General features: G+C 45.6%; 1 protein-coding gene across 1 annotated transcript in view; it reads left to right on the top strand.

Moving 5' to 3' along the window:
* Window positions 1-7,998, top strand: part of NRBP1 (nuclear receptor binding protein 1) — a 228,668-nt gene extending 220,670 nt beyond the window's left edge. The window contains exon 17 of the mRNA XM_069233574.1: window positions 2,395-7,998. Within this exon, the coding sequence (XP_069089675.1) occupies window positions 2,395-2,493 (99 nt within the window). The 3' untranslated portion in view covers window positions 2,494-7,998. The remainder of the gene's footprint in view (window positions 1-2,394) is intronic.
* Window positions 7,999-21,122: the final 13,124 nt, after the last annotated feature.

Genomic DNA, 21,122 nt, shown 5'->3' with positions numbered 1-21,122 from the left:
AGGCTTGTTGGTGGTTTTTCCATACCACTGACTGACTGCGACTGCAATCCTTCTTCTGGCGTGGGACATCGACTGCATCATTCTTCAGCTGCTCTACAGACTGTCTTCGTCGACCTGGTCCTGCATCCACAGACGACTGGGTAGTGGCTCCTGCCACCACCACCACACAAACGTAAACTGGACTTGGTCCCCTTCTTTTCCAGGTCCTCCTCCTTCGAGGATCCACCTCTGGTTTCTTGCAGTATTGTCTGGTTTTGGAATATTCTTCCCTGAAGTCCTTTTGGTGGGTTTTGTGAAAACCAGCTACTTTCCTCTTTTCTCCTGGTCGCTGCGGGGCACTCTGCTACTTACCTTGTGGGTTTTCTAGTCCTTCCAGCTCACATCTACCAACTCCACTTCCTTAGGTGGGGGCCAGACTTTCACATTCCACTTGCTTAGTATATGGTATCTCCACGACCTGCTTGGTAAACTGTTTCCGACGCCAAAAGACACCCCTGCACCTGAAACCCCTGGGCCTTGGGGAGCTGGACTGTCAGTGTCCCTATGACCCCCAGCATCTCATTTACCTGGGCTGCTGTGGGTTGTCCTCTCCCGGCCAGAGCCTGCAGCCCTTTCTGAAAGTGATTGAACATTGGGTGCCCAACGATGTGTTGGCAGTTTGGTGCTGCCTTGTGCCTGCCCCCCCCCCCCCCCTCCGATAACACCCCGATTTCTCCCCCTCCCCTAACCTCCCCCCTCCCCCATGCGACTACTTGTACTTTCCTGGGAGCAGCGCGTCCCATTGATTAGCATTTGGCTCTGACTTTGACCTTTGCACCCAGTCCCCCTGTGCCCTGTGGGTGCACTCTTGGTACCAAGCTAAAACTTGCCCGGTGCTGGTCTAAAACCCTGAAGACTGGGATTGTAGGTCGTGTACTTACCAGTGAAACTCCATTTGTGTTTTCCTCCCATAGGTTAACTTTAAAGACTCTGAAAATTGCACTGTCAATTTTTGAAAGTATTTAATTTGAAAACTGTTTGTTTGTTTTTTGTTAAAGCAGGGCTCCAGTACTTGTTTCGGAAAAAGACCCTGGGTGGGCCAGGTCCTGGGGGCATGTTGAAATAAAGTTGGCCACCCGAGAACACCCCCCGCCCGCCCCCAACTCCCTGGCGCTTTAATCAGAGAATGCAGGGTGCCATGCGGCCCCTGCAACCCTGGGGACCACCACCTCCCCTGGGCTTTGATCCGAGATCATGCCCTAAGGTAACTAACTTGCATTCTCGCTGCTCATGCCCCACAAATTAGCACTCATGACGTCCTTGATAACATCATTGATGATATCAATGTAATATTTGCAGTCGAATTTTTGAAGAAAACACTGCATGGCGGTGGGTGCGAGTTAGTTACCTTAGGGCATGAGTTAAAGGTACTTGAGATAACTCTAACATGTGAAATTCTATGGTTTTGTATGTTTGAAATGTGAGCCTAACTATAACAACCCTGTAACCTTTTTGATTTTTTTTTTTTTTTTGGTTTCCCAACTATAACGTTCCTGCCACCTGTTTTTTTTTTTTCATTTAACATATGTAAACTCCCTATATAATTTCATTGTCTTCTGTCTCGTAAAAATAGATGGGAAACTGATGTGTGCCGATGAGGGCTCTTTTTTTTTTAATGTCACAGGTACACCGCTACATGGCCAAAGTGTAGTCAGTGCCCCCTGCCAGTGTGGGGAGCTATTAAAAAGGTTCCGGATTCAGTCTGATACTTGAGATATTCAGGTGACGAGTAATCTGCAGGTATATGGAGTATCCATCCGAAAGATTGATATCGAAGGTAAGTAACTTTTTCTTCTTAAAGCCATCCTTGAAGGTGGTCTTTTTACACCACAGGTCGGGCACTTGACAAACAAAAAATTTTCAGTCTCAATCAGACCTATCTGCACTGCCAATGGAGGTTGATTTTCTAAACTTAAGGTGAAATCTTGAGATAAAAGGAATCTGATAAAGGTATTCCACTTTTTTTCCCCACTGATTTTGTATCAGATTTGTATATGTTGGGTTAATCCCAGTTTGACCTGTCATTACAGGTTAGTTATGTGTAGCGTGTTTGCCCTGTCCGATCTGTTCCAAGCGTAGTGTCAGAAATGTGACTTCCAGGTAAAACTGTTACAAAAGAACTGTGGACTGTGGGCCCTTGCCTGGAGGAGCTTAGTATTTATCATCTGCAGAGTCCATGATGGAAGCTATGCCTTTGATATGTTCACCATCCCCACGCTCATCGGGTATTTCTGGGAGAGTTGTTCATTCAAACCATGATGTTGAGTTTGTTTCATATTGACATTGTGTTGCTCTTTTAAACCTGTGGAGCGTCCTGCCGATATGACAGTAACCCCAATGGTGTTTCTCCCACAGGCGGATCAGAACAGACTTGCCTGTTTACTAGAAGATGCATTCAACAAGTTCCACTATGCACGGAACGGGAGCATTGGTGCAGTCACTGTGTCGTCGTAGCAACCCCCGCCATCAGACCAGAGGTCGCAAGAGATGCTTGGTTGCCCATCATCCTGTTGGAATGAGGTTGTCCTCCGTGGAACGGGAAGTCATGAAAGAGCTCGCGTACTTGCGGCGTGCCATCAGGCAAGACGAGCACATGAAAAGATAACCACACCTGCCCCCCACCACGTCAGACTGACATTGTATTAAAAGGAGTTTAACAATCAGTATTATTCCTAAATCCACGAGTCTTGCCTGGCTGCGTCTGGTTTTACACTGGCCGTGCCTGGCTTATGGACATGTACACAGCTTGCCCGTCAGGCTGCCACCATGTGAACTTGTGGTGTGAACAAAGGGGGCTTACAAATGAACAGGAGTTGGCAGCAGCTTCCAAGGACTGGACTTATCTTTTGAAAGATTTCTGCACACACAGTCTGGCGGGCAATGTCAGAGTTCACGTTCTTGAGCCTGGTTGTTGGCTCAGTTAGCAAGTGGCAACCTGCATCTACTTATTTTTTTATTTCCATTGTACAGATGTTTGTTTTCCTTTGGGGATATATTCTGTATTTAGTTGTTATTTAAAGCACTAGATTGTGTACCTGGGCTGGTGAAAAGTAACTTGGGAGGCACCCAGGTAGGCAAAGTAAGCATTCTTTTGTTTCTGCAGTTTCTTCCACGCCAACTGCGTCCATACCCGTAGCAGTGCACCCTCCATGCAAACAACACATTTCGAGAGCATCGGTGTGCTGGGCACATACTGCAGCCTGGTACATTCTTCACTGGCATGGGAGGATCTTTGGTATCCTGGAATGAGTTTGCGTCCCTCTTCTCACCGACATGAGGTGGGACTCTAGCGGGAGCGGTTAAGTGACTCGATTCCATAAAAATGTTTGTTTTTGTTGCTGTTCTGTAGTGTCACCTTTGGAGATTTACCTTGTGGAGGAGGTGGGACATGGGGCAAAAGGACTGGTTTCAAAATATGATCTGTATCTGTCATTTGACTGCTTCCCCTCGCTTTTTCCTTGTTTTATTTCAGTTCTTATATTTCACATTTGACTGCACTTTGTTTAGCACAACTTTTTTTTCCCTTAGACATGTGAATATACACTTGTATAACGTTAAAAGAAAATCCCAGCCTGCACTGAACAGTTGCTCAAATACCCACACACTACTTGCATAAATGCCTGAACCCTTACACAATTTCTCACCGTATAGACCACACTGGTAATGGCGGAAATACACCAGTGATTGCTCATTCATATTCTGTCATGCTAGTTCAGCTACCTACGAGTGCTGACATTTCAAAACGCATAAACCCATACAGCTGTATGTGGAATACAAAACCCAGCCTACACCCAAACCTGGTGGCACGCATAAGTCACAATGTACACTGATCCAAGGACACAGCACTGTAGATGTGCATTATACACACAGTCCTACACACAGGAATGATATGCTTAGCCTCTGCACGATCCCATTGACACATGCCAAAACAGCACAACCCTATGCACGACTTTCACACAAACCTAGATATTAATACTTGAACACAAACTACATACTGCTCAAAACCTCAGGCACAAAGATTTGATTACACTGGGCAGGCAACTTATTGATAACTAAAGACACCCCTTCAAACTCCCACCTTAAATAATTTGCCACTACATCCACAGCGGCACATAAAATTCGAGGCCACCAAACTGCAGGTTTTAATTTGATGTTTGAGGTGTGCCCAATGATCGTACGGGTAGGTTGATAATCCTGTATATGAAGTAAGGGTAGTGAAAAGTGATGACAGGTATGTTCATGTATGAACATTGTTCTGCAGAGGAAGGTTCATTTTGTGAGACAGGAGCCAGCATGGAGGCAGAGTATCTGAATGGTGGATGATAGCGTTTCATGTATTTAGTTGAGTTTATGAGGTCCTGTTCTGTAAATCAACAGGTTCTGATCGGCCAGTGGGGTAGCGTTATCCTGTTATGTGAGTTAGTGGGGTTTTCTGGAAGTAGTGATTGCTTTAAGGTGCGTTATTCTTGTTTTCTTTGAGTACAAATAGAGGCTTTTAAGAGTGAAAGCTCCTGTATTCTGCAATCCATAGTTTTGATAGTGGATCTGCACAACCATAATGTGCAGGTCCTTGGCCATACTGTCTAAGTATTGCAAGAAAGCCATTATAGCACAGATTTGGCCTTACACAGCCAGAATTTGAAGGGATTTGCCCCTCTTTCCTTTAAGCGTACGCTTTCGTTGGGTCACAGACATTACTCTTATGGTGTTTCTTCTGGGACATTTAGGAGAAAGGACATGGGTATCCAAGACTGAGTTTCATGTTTTGTTTGTTTACAGTGCTGTTAGCTTTTACATGCTCTACATGGCCCTTCTCTCTGCCATGGTGGTTAACTTTCTTGAGTTTTCCTGTTGTAGGCATGAAACTACATCCAAAATAAGCCAGACTCTGTTATCCACGTTCAGATTTGGAGTATGTGCTGCCTTAATTTCTGCATCTGCAGAATTTAATGACATTCACCTAACTAGAAGCCTAGATTGCTTGTCCCTGTACCTTAACAGTTGCCCGTATTTCTTGCCTGACGTCACTTTTTTGTTTTCCAGAGCCACTGTTTTTTTTTTACCAGGTTGTTTTCTTTTCTTCATTTTAAAGGAGCAGCCGGTGGTCTAATGTTGTTGTGCTTTGCACTGTGTGGAGTCTTTCCAATTGTTCCAGTCATACTTTGTTTCTGTTTTCCCACTTCCTCTTCCTAATTGGTTGGGGTGATTGGAAGTGAATCGGTGGTTGGCATTTTAGCAATTCTGCTTGATGCTAACTCACATCTACTCCAACTTAATAGCTGACAGACTGAGTGTGCTTAGTTGGTGGCTTCCTCCCTTGTTCTTTTGTTGCTTTCTTTAAACATAAGCTCTGGTTGGTAAGTGAACTGTTGAACGGGAAATTCCCCAGTCAAATGGTGGTGTTGTCTCAGACTTGTGCAGTATGGTTTCTTTTCATTGAGAACATGATGACTTCACGGACACCTCCATCTCTGGCATCGTGAAAATAACGTATTTGTTTAGCACCTGTTAGATCAGTCTTATGTGGCATCACCAGAACGATGGAAGCAAGGAACTAAAGTCCATATTTTTACTTAAGACTTCCTAATCTTAGACAGAATTTAGCCCCAAAATGAGTAGCTGGGTCACCTTCCTCCCGAAAGTCTTATTTTTTATTTATTGATATATATTTTTCTAACACTTGTCTGCCTCTCTAAAGTGTTATTTCTGATTTATTTTGCTATTTTTGGTGGGGACAAGCTTGGTTTGTGAAGCCTTTGAAAATGTGAATGTACCATCCAGTTTGTGGTGAGTTCTGAAGTTGACAGTGAAACTGTTTAGATTACCGGTTACAGCCAAAATATAGACTTGATTGCTCTGGAAATGTTTTCCTTGCCCTCGCTCCCCAACAAGAGACTCAATGAAGTCTTCATAGTAGCACTTTGGCTAATCTTAGACATGTTTTATGCATGCTTGCTTATTCTACAGATTTCAGTAGTAGACCACAACAGGTGTCCGTTGTTTAAGAGGTCATCTGTGCCACAAATGTGTGGTAAACGATGCTCACTCATTTGTGTAGCTCCTACTCCCTGCTTGAAAATTATATGGACAGTGTTGCATCTGCCTTAGTAGATAGATGCTTGGTCTTTATTCCGGACCCATCAAGCCTTACCCAGGTGTTTAATGCTTTGAAGGAAGTGGTCTCCTACGCAACAGTATATACCAGATGCTGTTAGTTTGTTTCCTCACTTCTAGATACCCTTTGTACTAGCGCTGTTTTTATTTGGTACACTGCTAAAGTTCTTAGTCTGTCCATTGACCGCTGATCTTAAAAGCCATTAATAGAATCTGTTAATTATTCAAATCAGCCAGCCAGGACTTCCAATGGAGTAGTCAACATAACGTACCATCCTTTCATTGCAAGCTTTTGTTCAGTGTTCTCTGGAGGTTTTCTGTATTGGGTTGGGATAGCAAACCTATTCAGAATGTGTTCATTTGCACAGTTTAAGTAGGCCTTTGTTTTTTTTTGTCACCTTCAGTCCCTTAAAATATGATTTTTTTTTTTTTAATTTTTTTTACTATTTTAAGATTGTAAATTAAGATTGTATTTAAAGATTTTGCAGTGATTTTTCTTTGTACTTTTGATCCAGACTTTTGTTGGACTGTGAAATTGACCGGCTTCAATTTATGTTCTGTATTATGGGATACTGGTCCAAGCCAATGTTAGTTTAGCAACTCTTGTCTCTCTTGGATAATGTTGAGCTTTACTTTAGGATTATATGGATAAAATTATAGCAGTGTCTAATTCTGTAGCCTATTCCAAATATTCTTAATTGGTGGTGTTGCAGCGGTCTGCCTGGCCCTCCGAGCCCTGCATTGTTTACATTAGGTACTTGCTCATTGAGCATGTCCCAGATCATTCATTCTGACATTAAAACTAAAAATAAAAGTGTAAAAGGAAAGTGAGAAATGCCAACCAAATGTGTAGATTTTCAGCCTTTAAAAAGAAAATCCCACTTAGTTCTGGGATGAATGTTGTGCAGCAGGCATAGAAGTGATCCTTTGTTGATACGGTTATTTTTGCTTGGTCCTCAGTTGGCTATTCTATTCATCTGGTTGAGGTGCCCACCTTTGCCTTTCTAGAGTTTAACTGTTGGGATAGTGGAGTCACACAAAAAGAAATAGGTCAGGAATGACTCTTGACTCACACCCTTTCAGAGCTATATAGGCTTACTGAGATTTCATCCATGAAGACTACGGCACTTTACAGTCCAGATTGACACTTGTGAACTCTTCACGTTACCATTCATTTGGAACAGCACAGGACGCAAATCTAACAGTTTTAGGGAGTTTGCGAAGGCTGGCCTAGGTATAGCGGACAAAACGGGGAAGTGAAGTTCCGTCGTGGAAGCCTTTAATATCAGCACAAAGTTGAATTGTGAATAGACCCCCATTTTAACTAGTAAGTTGGCTAGGCGTCGGTTCGGAAGATTACAGCTACCTGGGCACTTGCTTTGACTCCAGGGACAGGAGGAAGTTAATGAGATGATGGCAGAGATCTACAGTTACTAAATTGACAAACCCTGTAGGAAGCTTCTGCCAGTGCTTTGCTGTATTGAATGCTCTTTTTAAATCAAGATGGCAGTGGCTTTACCTTTGTTTTTGTATTTATCCTGGCATGTTGGAGGAGTGGGGTTTAAGGTACAGTCCACGTTGAACACTCTAGCTCCCCTTTGAAATTTACAGGACTTCCTTACAGTTACGTGGTGCCAGGAGAGGATAAGTTACTCCCTTTAAACCACCCCGCCCACTATTCACCCTCATTGGCTATTTTCTACTTTCCAGATATCAAAAGCAAGTTCAGCTGTGGTGCTTGCAAGCTGAGGATCACTTCAATGTTTAGTGTAAAGCAGAACATTAAACTAGTATGTCTAACATCTATATATTGCTGCTGTATTAAAAATATACTTTTTTCAAAAATGTCAGACTCCATTCATTCTGCCTACTAATATATTGAGATTTTTATGGGAAAACAGAGCAAGTGTTTGCATTGCCGTGTATTCTTGCGCGAGTTGTCTGCTGTAATATGTTCTGGTGAATAATTGTTACTGCAGATGACTTTCAGGAAGCTTAATCGCTGCAGTGGAAGAGTCATTGTCACCATATGACATTAAGCGCCACACTTGAACCGGCTATAACTGCATCACCACTATAGTAGGAGATGCAAGTGCTCTTGTCACTTTTTTCTGCATCCCATTGATGCAGGGTCTGGAGCCAACTAACGTTTTTATTGTGTCCCAATGTTTTGTCAAGGTTTTTATTTTCTCAAATCTGTGTGACTTGAAACCTTGTTCTTGCAGCGACCTTCTGTGTCTTACGGCAGTGATGGCAGGTTTCAGGCATTCAAAGTCCAGGCATCAGACTTGGGCTGGATTTAGATCTCACGGGAGGGGGTTACTCCATCGCAACAGTGATTGATATCCTGTCCGCCAAAATCTAACTACCATTGTTTTCTATGGTATATACATTTTGCCAGATTGTCTATCGTCACCGTTGCAGGAAGGTAACCCCTCTGACCAGATGCAAGTCAGGCCCTTAATCTTATTTCCATTCCTGGAACTGGTGTCCACGCATCTCAAAAAGCATATAAAGATTTTTTTCCTTCATTCACAAGAATGCCAAAGGAATGCAAATTCCTCCTTCTGGTCGAGTTCCCACTTTAAAGAAGATCCCCGGTCCTGGGTCTACAGCTGAATAGGTTGATGCGTTTTTACCTGGCTCTGCTGTAGCCCCTAATCTAGTTCATTATGGTAATCAAGAGCCCAGCTGCCTTGTCTGGGCCGTCTGCATCAGTGGCATCTGTCTCTGTGGCTTTTTCAAAGCTAGCAGTGAAGTTCAAAACTAAGAAAGCCGCATTGATTTATGCAACAAAAAAAATAAAAACTGAATCCCATGGAGAAGAAGAAAGACCATAAATTCTTATTTTATAACGTCCACGGTTTCAGATGCTAGACATTATCCCGCTTCAGTATCTGCTGACAGCATCTGTCCAAATATTTCTCAAACTATATTAATATTTGATACTCCTTGTTCTAAAAGTAGCCAAGATAATACAGGCATCAGAAAGTACAGTGAACCATTGTAGATACTAAAGTGATATCTGCTTGGAATTTGAGGCTGGATGAGGAAGGAGAAAGGCGGAAGAGTGAGGGGTGTGGCCATTCAGAGGAGGATGAGGTGTTAAGAAGCATGAGGAAAATGCTGCGAAGAGCAACAAGGCTAGTTCTGTGGCACTAGATAACTCTTCCAGACACTCACCCGATGATTTGGTGAAAGGACTCTGCTGTTGGGTAGAGAGAGGTGTTGTGTCCCCAGCTTCCAAGGCAAATTGAGGAATTTCTCAAATTCTCACTTAAAAATTAAACTGCGCCTACCTCCTCACAGTGTAAGTAGGGACCTAATCCTGTTTGAGCTCTTGATGTTTTGGCCCAATTAGTGTACTATCAACCCACAAATTATTGCGAAAGCAAGACCAACTCACCAAGGATATAATAGGTCTTTTATGTATCTGTTGCATCTTTCAGGCAGGTTACATACCTGTGAGGCAGAGGTTTGTAACACAGAACATCGCATTTGTCACCGGCCACAGCTTAAGGCTATAGAAAGTCCTCTGCCTCACAGCTTATTTGCCCTTGTTGGTGTTTCTTACATACTGCTGGTTGGAATACTGTCACTGAGAGTCCACGGTTCCTGACCTCTTTGGTGTTGTCTCCGCACTATAGCAACTGGTTGGGAAATTGACAGCATGGAGCCCATGCTAGTAGCATACATAAATTACTGTCAGAATCCAAAGGAGTATGAAAATAGCATACATAGATTACTGTCTGAATTCAAACTAGGAAATAATGACAGTTTCCACTACTTTACATGGAGGTGAAATGACCACTTAGCTCAGTAACCTTATGTTCGAGGTATGGGTGGCTGTAGAAACGCATGCTCTGCCTACTCCTGCCATCTATTGTTGGGTCCGGATGTATGCAGGTTGCTTTTCTTAAGAGTTCTTACGAGGCAGAGTGACTCCTCAGTTCTATTCCGCATGAGCATTCACTCCTTTGTTAGATTGTTTTCTCTTCACTGTTGGGTTCAGATGTGTGTGCTAATGATCTGGTTCCAGACGGCTACAGTACCCTTTAGACTCGTGCTTTACCCTTGTCTGCATTGTTTTCATTCACGCTCTTATTTTGCGTGTCGGATACACTACATTGTTCGCCGAGTTGATGCGCATTGACCACAGCCCATTAGGGCCTCACTGATTGGGGCCATCTTCGCTAGTCGTCTTCTCCAGGATCTCTGGAGCATGTCCTGCTGGTGATGGAACAGATGCCCTTCAAGTTCTGCCCTCGCTGTCACACAAAGTATCCCCGAACAGACTTACACCAAGTCTGTTACCTCTGGTTGCCCCCAGAACACAGGGAGGTGGATTGCGATTGCGAGACGTGTCGCTCTTTCTGTTCCAAGAAAACTCGGATTGTCTGGCACGTCATCTTGAAATGCAGAGAAGTGTCTGACACTCAACATCTTCAGCTATGAAGATGTAGATGAAGAGAAACAACCTGAAGGCATCTGCTGCAGAGGAAGAGGTGTTCTTTTCGAAGGGGAGTTTAGACTCCAATCCCTGTCCACCTTAAGTTGCAAGAAGTAACACCCAGTCTGAGCACTGCTCCCCCTCTACCCCGTGTTATAAAAATAAATACGTCCCCCTTTGATCAAGAATCCCTTGTTCCACCACTGCAGTCTGTCCATGGTCGGCACCGAGTAACTGTTTTGGAGGCCCCGCCCTAGAGCTCTGCTCCAAAACACCAACTGAAGCCAAAGCCTTCAGCCTCAAGCGCTGAGCTGACTGTCGATGTCAGCACCATCAAGGCTGACAAACTTCAGCACCAAGACACAAACCTGCTCTCATCTGAAAATGTTGACGCTGGCTCCAAACCATGACTCTGGCAAGGCAGTCGAGCCATTCCTCAAAAAACTGCAGGAGAAATTGGATGCTCGCCTGAAACAAATAAATATCCAGCCTCGTACTGGCTGTATTCTCACAAAGACTGCAGACCCTACTCCTCTACCACCTAAGAGTGGTTTATTGTTAGGGCTGCACTATTTCATTATGTGCCACTACACACAATCTCATCAGGAGTATTTCCTCTGTGAGACCCTTTCAATTACACAAAGGTCAACCCAATAGTTGCCCATGCAGAAGAGCATGGTGCATTACCCAGAGGATATATTCAAAGACTGTTTGAACTAGAGTAATCACCCCTAGCGTTGATAAATATACACACTCCCCGTCTGACCCTATATTTGTTAGGGGACAAGTTCCACCAGACTCGATGGTCATCACAACTGCTTCTAAGCAGGCCAATTCCCAAGCCTGTAGAGAAGCCTCACCGCCTGATAAGGAAAGTAAATTGTTAGATGCAGTAGGGCAGAGGGTTGCTGCAGAATCTACCAATCACTGGCTCAGTGCCAACTCCATGGATCTCCTGGCACAATACAGCTGCATAATGGGATGAGATGGAAAATCTCCAACATCTACCAGATGAGCGTATAAAGAGGGGACAAGAGTTTCAGAAGGCAAGCTCATATAAAATACCTCCATACGATGTGCGTTGGATGCGCTGATACTGCAGCCAGAGGCATAAATACTAGCATCCTCCTAAGACACCATGCATGGCTGCATATTTCTGGTTTCAAACCAAAGGTGCAACAAAGTCTTCCTAATGTCCCCTTTTATAAACGACACCCATTTGATCCACAAGTTGACCAAATCCGGGAGAAAATTAGAAACGATGCAGATGACAAAAATCAATGGGGGCCTTCCAGACATTTACTCCCCGTGGCTAGTTTTGCCAGTATAGTTTTTGTGGAGGATCCAACGTCACCTCTTCTGAGTCCTCCACCTCCTGCCAACACTTCCCCCCCCCCCCCCCCCCCCGATGTTTCTTTAAAGGCACCTACAGAGGTAATAAAACCAAGGGTGCTTCCTAAGTTGATGGCACATTAACCTTGAAACAATGACCTTCCTCTCCTTCCCCCTGGCCATATAACACCTGTTGGGGGACGATTACGGGATTTTGTTGTCCACATGGCAAACAAGAGCATCAGATCAGTGGGTGTTGGACATGATCCAACATGGTTATTGTCTGGAGCTCTTTACCACACCTCCCAACATTCCACCTCACACTCATTGGCTCTCACTAGAACATCTAAACAGTACTCAAACAGGAAGTCCAAGCTCTCCTCAACAGAGCTATAGAACCTGCCCCTCTTCAGCACCAAGGTCGAGGAGTGTACTCCCTATATTGCCTCATATCCAAAAAGGCCAATTCTCTCCAGCCAACCTTGGATATAAGGCCACCGAACAAATACACCTGTAGGAGCACTCATGGTCACTTTGCAAGATGTCATTCCACTCCTTCAACAGGGCAACGTTACGGCTACACTAGATCTAACATATGCGTAGTGATACATACTAATACACCAAACTCATCGCAAATATCAGATTTGTGGTTGGTGGGAAACACTATCAGTTCCATGTGGGGGTGATTACTACACCTTGGGAATTCACCAAGTGTCTGGTGGTGGTGGTGGTGGCAGCTCATCTACGCAGACAAAAGTTACACGTGTTTCCCTACTTAGACGATTGACTTATCAAAGCCAACACTCTCCAAATGTTGTCAACAGTATGCTTGGATTATAGTAGACCTGCTTCACAGCTTGGGATTCAGTCAACGTTTCCAAGGCCCACCTACTGCCTCTATAGATACAACCATATCTAGGAGCCATTCTAAACACACAAATAGGGCTAGCTTACCCCAATTCTGCAAGAGTTCAGAACTTTCAGACAGTAGTGCTTCAATTTCAACCAAATCAGCAGATACCAGTGAGGACATCAATTTGTCTCCTAGGGATGATGCTCTCTTGTATCGTTGGTACCCCATGCCTGACTACATGTCAGTTTCAGGAATGTCTAGCTTGACAGTGGTCTCAGTCACAGGGTCATTTAGAAGATCTAGTGTTGTTAGATCGCCAAACTTATAACTCTCTGCACTGGTGGAACACTAGCATGTTGAAGGGCGGACTTTCCTTGACCCTGTTCCCTACATAATTCTCATAACATGCCTTGCGCGACTGTGTTCACATCTGAGGACCTCGCAGTACAGGGTACATGGAATACCAACTACCAGGGTTTCCATATAAACTTCTTTAACCCCTTCTGTGCCCAGGATGTAATGGTTACGTCCTGAGGCACAGTGCTGCTGTGCCCAGGACGTAACCATTACGTCCTGTGCACAGAGCCCAGAGGGAGCGCTCTCGCTCCCTCTGTGGGGTTCCCCCCCACCCCCCCAAGTCAGGGATGGAAGGGGAAGCCCTTCCCCTCCCACCCCTGACCCCCCCCACCCCCCGTGACGTCAGCGCGCGCTGATTAGTCACAGGGTCTCCCCCATCGCGCTGGAAGCAGAGCTTCCAGCGCGATTGAAAAAGAAATGCTTCTGCATTTCTTTTTCAATCCCATGGGGGAGGCCCCGAGAGGCTTCAAAGGGAAGGAAATGTATTTCCTTCCCTTTGAAGTCTCTCACAGGTTTCAAAAGCCGGATTGCTTGCAATCCGGCTTTTGAAACCCCACTAGACACCAGGGATTTTCTTTTTTTTCTTGAAATTGGCAAAAGGGAGCGACCCCTTGGGCAAGGGTCGCTCCCAGGGGGGCATTTTTTTAGGAAGGCCTTTTCTGCCCCCCCTGGGGGCAGATTGGCCTATTATTAGGCCGATCTGCCCCCAGGGGGGGCAGAAACCTCTAGGCACCAGGGACCTTTTTTTTTTTTTGTTTGTTTTTTGTGATGAATTCTTTTTTTTTTAGGTGGGGAGCGATCCCTTAGGCAAGGGTCGCTCCCCTACGGGGCAATATATATTTAGGCCATTTCTGCCCCCCTTGGGGGCAGATTGGCCTATTTTGATAAGGCCAATCTGCCCCCAAGGGGGGCAGAAACCATTAGACACCAGGGAGTTTGTTTTTGCGCGCGAATGTCACGCAACAAAGCGACCCCTTTGGCAAGGGTCGCTCCCAGGGGGGGCAATTTTTTGGGAAGGCCTTTTCTGCCCCCAGGGGGGGAAGAAACCTCTAGGCGCCAGGGCAAATTTTTTTGTTGTGTTTTTTTTTTTTTTTTTTTTCGTTTTTTTTTTTTTTTTTTTTTAGATGGGGAGCGACCCATCAGGCAAGGGTCGCTCCCCTGGGGGTGGGGGTTGGGGGGGCAAATTTATTTTAGGCCATTTCTGCCCCCCCGGGGGACAGATCGGCCTATTATTAGGCCGAACTGCCCCCGGGGGGGGGCAGAACACTCTAGGCGCCAGGGCAATTTTTTTTTTGTGTTTTTTTTTTTTTTTGTTGTTTCTTTTTTTAGAGATGGGGAGCGAGCCATCAGGCAAGGGTCGCTCCCCTGGGGGGGGGAAATTGTATTTAGACCATTTCTGCCCCCCTGGGGGCAGATTGGCCAATTTTAGGTCAATCTGCCCCCAAGGGGGCAGAAACCACTAGGCACCGGGGATTTGTTTTTTGGCACCAATGTCACGCAGGGGGAGCGACCCCGTAGGCAAGGGTCGCTCCCGGGGGGGGGGGGGGGGGGGGGAGGCAAATTTATTTTAGGCCATTTCTGCCCCCCCGGGGGACAGATCGGCCTATTATTAGGCCGAACTGCCCCCGGGGGGGGGGGGGGCAGAACACTCTAGGCACCAGGGCAATTTTTTTTTTGTGTTTTTTTTTTTTTTTTTGTTGTTGTTTCTTTTTTTTTAGAGATGGGGAGCGACCCATCAGGCAAGGGTCGCTCCCCTGGGGGGGCAAATTGTATTTAGACCATTTCTGCCCCCCTGGGGGCAGATTGGCCAATTTTAGGTCAATCTGCCGCCAAGGGGGCAGAAACCACTAGGCACCGGGGATTTGTTTTTTGGCGCCAATGTCACGCAGGGGGAGCGACCCCGTAGGCAAGGGTCGCTCCCGGGGGGGGGTGGGTGTTGGGGGGGCAAATTTATTTTAGGCCATTTCTGCCCCCCCGGGGGGCAGATCAGCCTATTATTAGGCCGATCTGCCCCCGGGGGGGGGGGGGGAGGCAGAAACCTCTAGGCGCCAGGGGAATTTCTTTTTTTTCTTTTTTTTTTCTTTGTTTTTTTTTTTTTTAGAGATGGGGAGCAACCCATCAGGCAAAAGTCGCTCCCCTGGGGGACAAATTGTATTTAGGCCATTTCTGCCCCCCTTGGGGGCAGATTGGCTGAGTTTAGGTCAACCTGCCCCCAAGGGGGCAGAAACCACTATGCACCGGGGATTTGTTTTTTGGTGCCAATGTCACGCAGGGGGAGCGACCCCGTAGGCAAGGGTCGCTCCCGGCGGGGGAGGGTGGGGGTTGGGGGGGCAAATTTATTTTAGGGCATTTCTGCCCCCCCCCCCCCCCACCCCCCCCCCCCCCTGGGGCCGGCTGAGCTACAGGCCAAACACCACAGGTAGGCACCTTGCAAAAAACACCTCTGTTTTCTGTGAAAAAATATGTTGTGTCCACGTTGTGTTTTGGGCCATTTCCTTTTGTGGGCGCTAGGCCTACCCACAGAAGTGATGTACCATTTTTATCGAGAGACTTAGGGGAACGCTGGGTGGAAGGAAATTTGTGGCTCCTCTCAGATTCCAGAACTTTCTGTCACCGAAATGAGAGGAAAAAGTGTTTTTTGGGCCAAATTTTGATGTTTGCAAAGGATTCTGGGTAACATAACCTGGTCAGAGCCCCGCAAGTCACCCCATCTTGGATTCCCCTGGGTTTTCTAGTTTTCAAAAATGCACTGGTTTGCTAGGTTTCCTCAGGTGTCGGCTGAGCTACAGGCCAAAATCCACAGGTAGGCACTGCTTTTTATAAAAAAATGTGATGTGTCCACGTTGTGTTTTGGGCCCTTTCCTTTCGTGGGCGCTAGTCCTACCCACACAAGTGAGGTATCATTTTTATCGGGAGACTTGGGGGAACGCTGGGTAGAAGGAAATTTGTGGCTCCTCTCGGATTCCAGAACTTTCTGCCACAGAAATGTGAGTAACGTGTATTTTTAGCCAAATTTTGAGGTTTGCAAAGGATTCTGGGTAACAGAACCTGGTCCGAGCCCCGCAAGTCACCCCTCCTTGGATTCCCCTAGGTCTCTAGTTTTCAGAAATGCACAGGTTTGGTAGGTTTCCCTAGGTGCCGGCTGAGCTAGAGGCCAAAATCTACAGGTAGGCACTTCGCAAAAAACACCTCTGTTTTTTTCCAAAATTTAGGATGTGTCCACGTTGCGCTTTGGGGTGTTTCCTGTCGCCGGCGCTAGGCCTACCCACGCAAGTGAGGTATCATTTTTATCGGGAGACTTGGGGGAACGCTGGGTGGAAGGAAATTTGTAGCTCCTCTCAGATTCCAGAACTTTCTGCCACAGAAATGTGAGGGACATGTGTTTTTTTTAGCCAAATTTTGAGGTTTGCAAAGGATTCTGGGTAACAGAACCTGGTCCGAGCCCCGCAAGTCACCCCTCCTTGGATTCCCCTAGGTCTCTAGTTTTCAGAAATGCACAGGTTTGGTAGGTTTCCCTAGGTGGCGGCTGAGCTAGAGGCCAAAATCTACAGGTAGTCACTTTGCTAAAAACAGCTCTGTTTTCTGTGATGTGTCCACGTTGTGTTTTGGGGCATATCCTGTCGCGGGCGCTAGGCCTACCCACACAAGTGAGGTATCATTTTTATCGGGAGACGTGGGGGAACGCTGGGTGGAAGGAAATTTGTGGCTCCTCTCAGATTCCAGAACTTTCTGCCACAGAAATGTGAGGAACATGTGTTTTTTTAGCCAAATTTTGAGGTTTGCAAAGGATTCTGGGTAACAGAACCTGGTCCGAGCCACACAAGTCACCCCTCCTTGGATTCCCCTAGGTCTCTAGTTTTCAGAAATGCACAGGTTTGGTAGGTTTCCCTAGGTGCCGGCTGAGCTAGAGGCCAAAATCTACAGGTAGGCACTTCGCAAAAAACACCTCTGTTTTTTTCCAAAATTTAGGATGTGTCCACGTTGCGCTTTGGGATGTTTCCTGTCGCCGGCGCTAGGCCTACCCACGCAAGTGAGGTATCATTTTTATCGGGAGACTTGCGGGAACGCTGGGTGGAAGGAAATTTGTAGCTCCTCTCAGATTCCAGAACTTTCTGCCACAGAAATGTGAGGGACATGTGTTTTTTTTAGCCAAATTTTGAGGTTTGCAAAGGATTCTGGGTAACAGAACCTGGTCCGAGCCACACAAGTCACCCCTCCTTGGATTCCCCTAGGTCTCTAGTTTTCAGAAATGCACAGGTTTGGTAGGTTTCCCTAGGTGCCGGCTGAGCTAGAGGCCAAAATCTACAGGTAGTCACTTTGCTAAAAACAGCTCTGTTTTCTGTGATATGTCCACGTTGTGTTTTGGGGCATATCCTGTCGCGGGCGCTAGGCCTACCCACACAAGTGAGGTATCATTTTTATCGGGAGACGTGGGGGAACGCTGGGTGGAAGGAAATTTGTGGCTCCTCTCAGATTCCAGAACTTTCTGCCACAGAAATGTGAGCAACATGTGTTTTTTTTAGCCAAATTTTGAGATTTGCAAAGGATTCTGGGTAACAGAACCTGGTCCGAGCCCCGCAAGTCACCCCTCCTTGGATTCCCCTAGGTCTCTAGTTTTCAGAAATGCACAGGTTTGGTAGATTTCCCTAGGTGGCGGCTGAGCTAGAGGCCAAAATCTACAGGTAGTCACTTTGCTAAAAACAGCTCTGTTTTCTGTGATATGTCCACGTTGTGTTTTGGGGCATATCCTGTCGCGGGCGCTAGGCCTACCTACACAAGTGAGGTATCATTTTTATCGGGAGACGTGGGGGAACGCTGGGTGGAAGGAAATTTGTGGCTCCTCTCAGATTCCAGAACTTTCTGCCACAGAAATGTGAGGAACATGTGTTTTTTTAGCCAAATTTTGAGGTTTGCAAAGGATTCTGGGTAACAGAACCTGGTCCGAGCCCCGCAAGTCACCCCTCCTTGGATTCCCCTAGGTCTCTAGTTTTCAGAAATGCACAGGTTTGGTAGATTTCCCTAGGTGGCGGCTGAGCTAGAGGCCAAAATCTACAGGTAGTCACTTTGCTAAAAACAGCTCTGTTTTCTGTGATATGTCCACGTTGTGTTTTGGGGCATATCCTGTCGCGGGCGCTAGGCCTACCTACACAAGTGAGGTATCATTTTTATCGGGAGACGTGGGGGAACGCTGGGTGGAAGGGAAATTTGTGGCTCCTCTCAGATTCCAGAACTTTCTGCCACAGAAATGTGAGGAACATGTGTTTTTTTAGCCAAATTTTGAGGTTTGCAAAGGATTCTGGGTAACAGAACCTGGTCCGAGCCCCGCAAGTCACCCCTCCTTGGATTCCCCTAGGTCTCTAGTTTTCAGAAATGCACAGGTTTGGTAGGTTTCCCTAGGTGGCGGCTGAGCTAGAGGCCAAAATCTACAGGTAGTCACTTTGCTAAAAACAGCTCTGTTTTCTGTGATATGTCCACGTTGTGTTTGGGGGCATATCCTGTCGCGGGTGCTAGGCCTACCCACACAAGTGAGGTATCATTTTTATCGGGAGACTTGGGGGAACATAGATTAGCAAAACAAGTACTATTGCCCCGTGTCTTTCTCTACATTTTTTCCTTCCAAATATAGGAGTGTGTGTAAAAAAGACATCTATTTGAGAAATTCCCTGTAATTCACGTGCTACTATGGTCACCGCGAAATTCAGAGATGTGCAAATAACCACTGCTCCTCAACACCTTATCTTGTGCCCTTTTTGGAAATGCAAAGGTTTTCTTGATAGCAATTTTTTACTCCTTATATTTCAGCAAATGAATTGCTGTATACCCGGTATAGAATGAAAACGCACTGCAGGGTGCAGCTCATTTATTGGCTCTGGGTTCCTCTGGTTCTTGATGAACCTACAAACCCTATATATCCCGCAACCAGAGGAGTCCAGCAGACGTAACGGTATATTGCTTTCGATAATCTGACATTGCAGGGAAAAGTTACAGAGTAAAACGTAGAGAAAAATTGATGGTTTTTTCACCTCAATTTCAATATTTTTCTTTTTCAGCTGTTATTTTCTGTAGGAAACCCTTGTAGGATCTACACAAATGACCCCTTGCTGAATTCAGAATTTTGTCTACTTTTCAGAAATGTTTAGGTTTCTGGGATCCAGCATTGGTTTCATGACCATTCCTGTCACTGACTGGAAGGAGGCTGAAAGCACAAAAAATTGCACAAATGGGGTATGCCCCAGTAAAATGCCAAAATTGTGTTGAAAAATTGGGTTTTCTGATTCAAGTCTGCCTGTTCCTGAAAGCTGGGAAGCTGCTGAGTTTAGCACCGCAAACCCTTTGTTGATGCCATTTTCAGGGGAAAAACCACAAGCCTTCTTCTGCAGCCACTTTTTCAATTTTTTTTGAAAAAAATGAAATTTTCACTGTATTTTGGCCAATTTCTTGGCCTCCTTCAGGGGAACCCACAAAGTCTGGGTACCTCTAGAATCCCTAGGATGTTGGAAAAAAAGGACGCAAATTTGGCTTGGTTAGCTTATGTGGACAAAAAGTTATGAGGGCCTAAGCGCAAACTGCCCCAAATAGGCAAAAAAAGGCCTGGCACAGGAGGGGGAAAAGGCCTGGCAGCGAAGGGGTTAAGCTTCAAGCTGTTTACCTCCCTCACGACATTCACAAGGTTGTCCTTGTCTGGAAGGAGAACATGACAGCCATGTACTATCTACAGAAAGACAGGGAGTGGGGCACAGTCTTTGCAACTTTCCCAGCTCTCACAGACCATTTGGAAATGGGCACTTAATTAAAACAGTCTGCTAGCACAATATCTCCCAGTCTTAGACAACAACTTTGCAGTCCTCAGAAGGAGGCGTCAACAAGTCCACAAATGAGGGCTCCACTCAGAAGTCTTCCTCCCATACTTCCAGAGGCTGAGATTCCCGCAAATGGACCTTTTCACAACAGAAAAAAATGCAAAATGCCCAAACTTTGACTCCACCTTCACACACCTACTATCCAAGGGCAACGCACTATGTATGAATTGGTGAGGGATATTTGCCTATGTTTTTCCTCCTCTCCCTCCCATTTTTGGTTTGGAAGCTCATGGAAACATCTCTCATAATGATCCTAGTAGCTCCCACCTGGGCTTGCCAATCCTAGTTCACAACATTACTAGGCATCTCTGTAATTCCCCGCAAGCAGCTCCCCAACAGGCTGGACCTTCTCACTCAGAACCATAGAGAAATCGGGCACCCAGATCCCAAAACTTCCAACTTGGCGATTTGGCTCCTGAGGTCACAGTTTGGTTACCTTAATTTGCTGCCAGAATGTATAAACATTCTTTAAGAATCCTGAAGACCTATTACTAGAGCTTGCTATGTGACAAATTGGAAAATATTTGCTGATATTGTCATTCAAAACACATTGACACTTAAAAAGCTAACATGCAAGACATTGTCTATTTACTTCATTTACAAGATTACATCTTGCTGCTATGGTTGCGTATCTACAGCACAGGCAACATATCTCTTTATTCAAAATACCAGTCATTAAATCCTTCATGGAGGGGCTCAAAATAATTATTCCACTACTGGTTCTACCTGCACCCTGATGGAATCTTAACGAGCATCCTCGCATGACTTATGGTCCCTTCATTTGAATGCTTATGCCTCCTTCAGTTCGTTTCTTGGAAAGTGGCCCTTCTAGTCGCTAACACCTCACTCAGACATACTTGTGAGCTCCAGGCTTTAACCTTGGATGAACCTTTCTTCCATCTGCACAGAACCAGGGTGGTTATTGACCAAACCCTGAATTTCTCCCTACAATGGTTTCTCATTTTCACCTCAATCAATTGGGTTACTAGTCTTTTGCCTACAACCAGATTCTGTTGGCAGAAATGGTCCGTCATGCATTCGATATTAAAATGGCACTTATTTTCCACATTGATAGAATTAAACCTTCAGAAAAACCAAGCAACTTTTTGTTGCTTTT

This window comes from Pleurodeles waltl, chromosome 5, assembly GCF_031143425.1.
Source record: "Pleurodeles waltl isolate 20211129_DDA chromosome 5, aPleWal1.hap1.20221129, whole genome shotgun sequence".
NCBI lineage: Eukaryota > Metazoa > Chordata > Amphibia > Caudata > Salamandridae > Pleurodeles > Pleurodeles waltl.
Note: the sequence above shows the minus strand (reverse complement) of the source record. Positions and strands in the feature narration are given on the sequence as shown.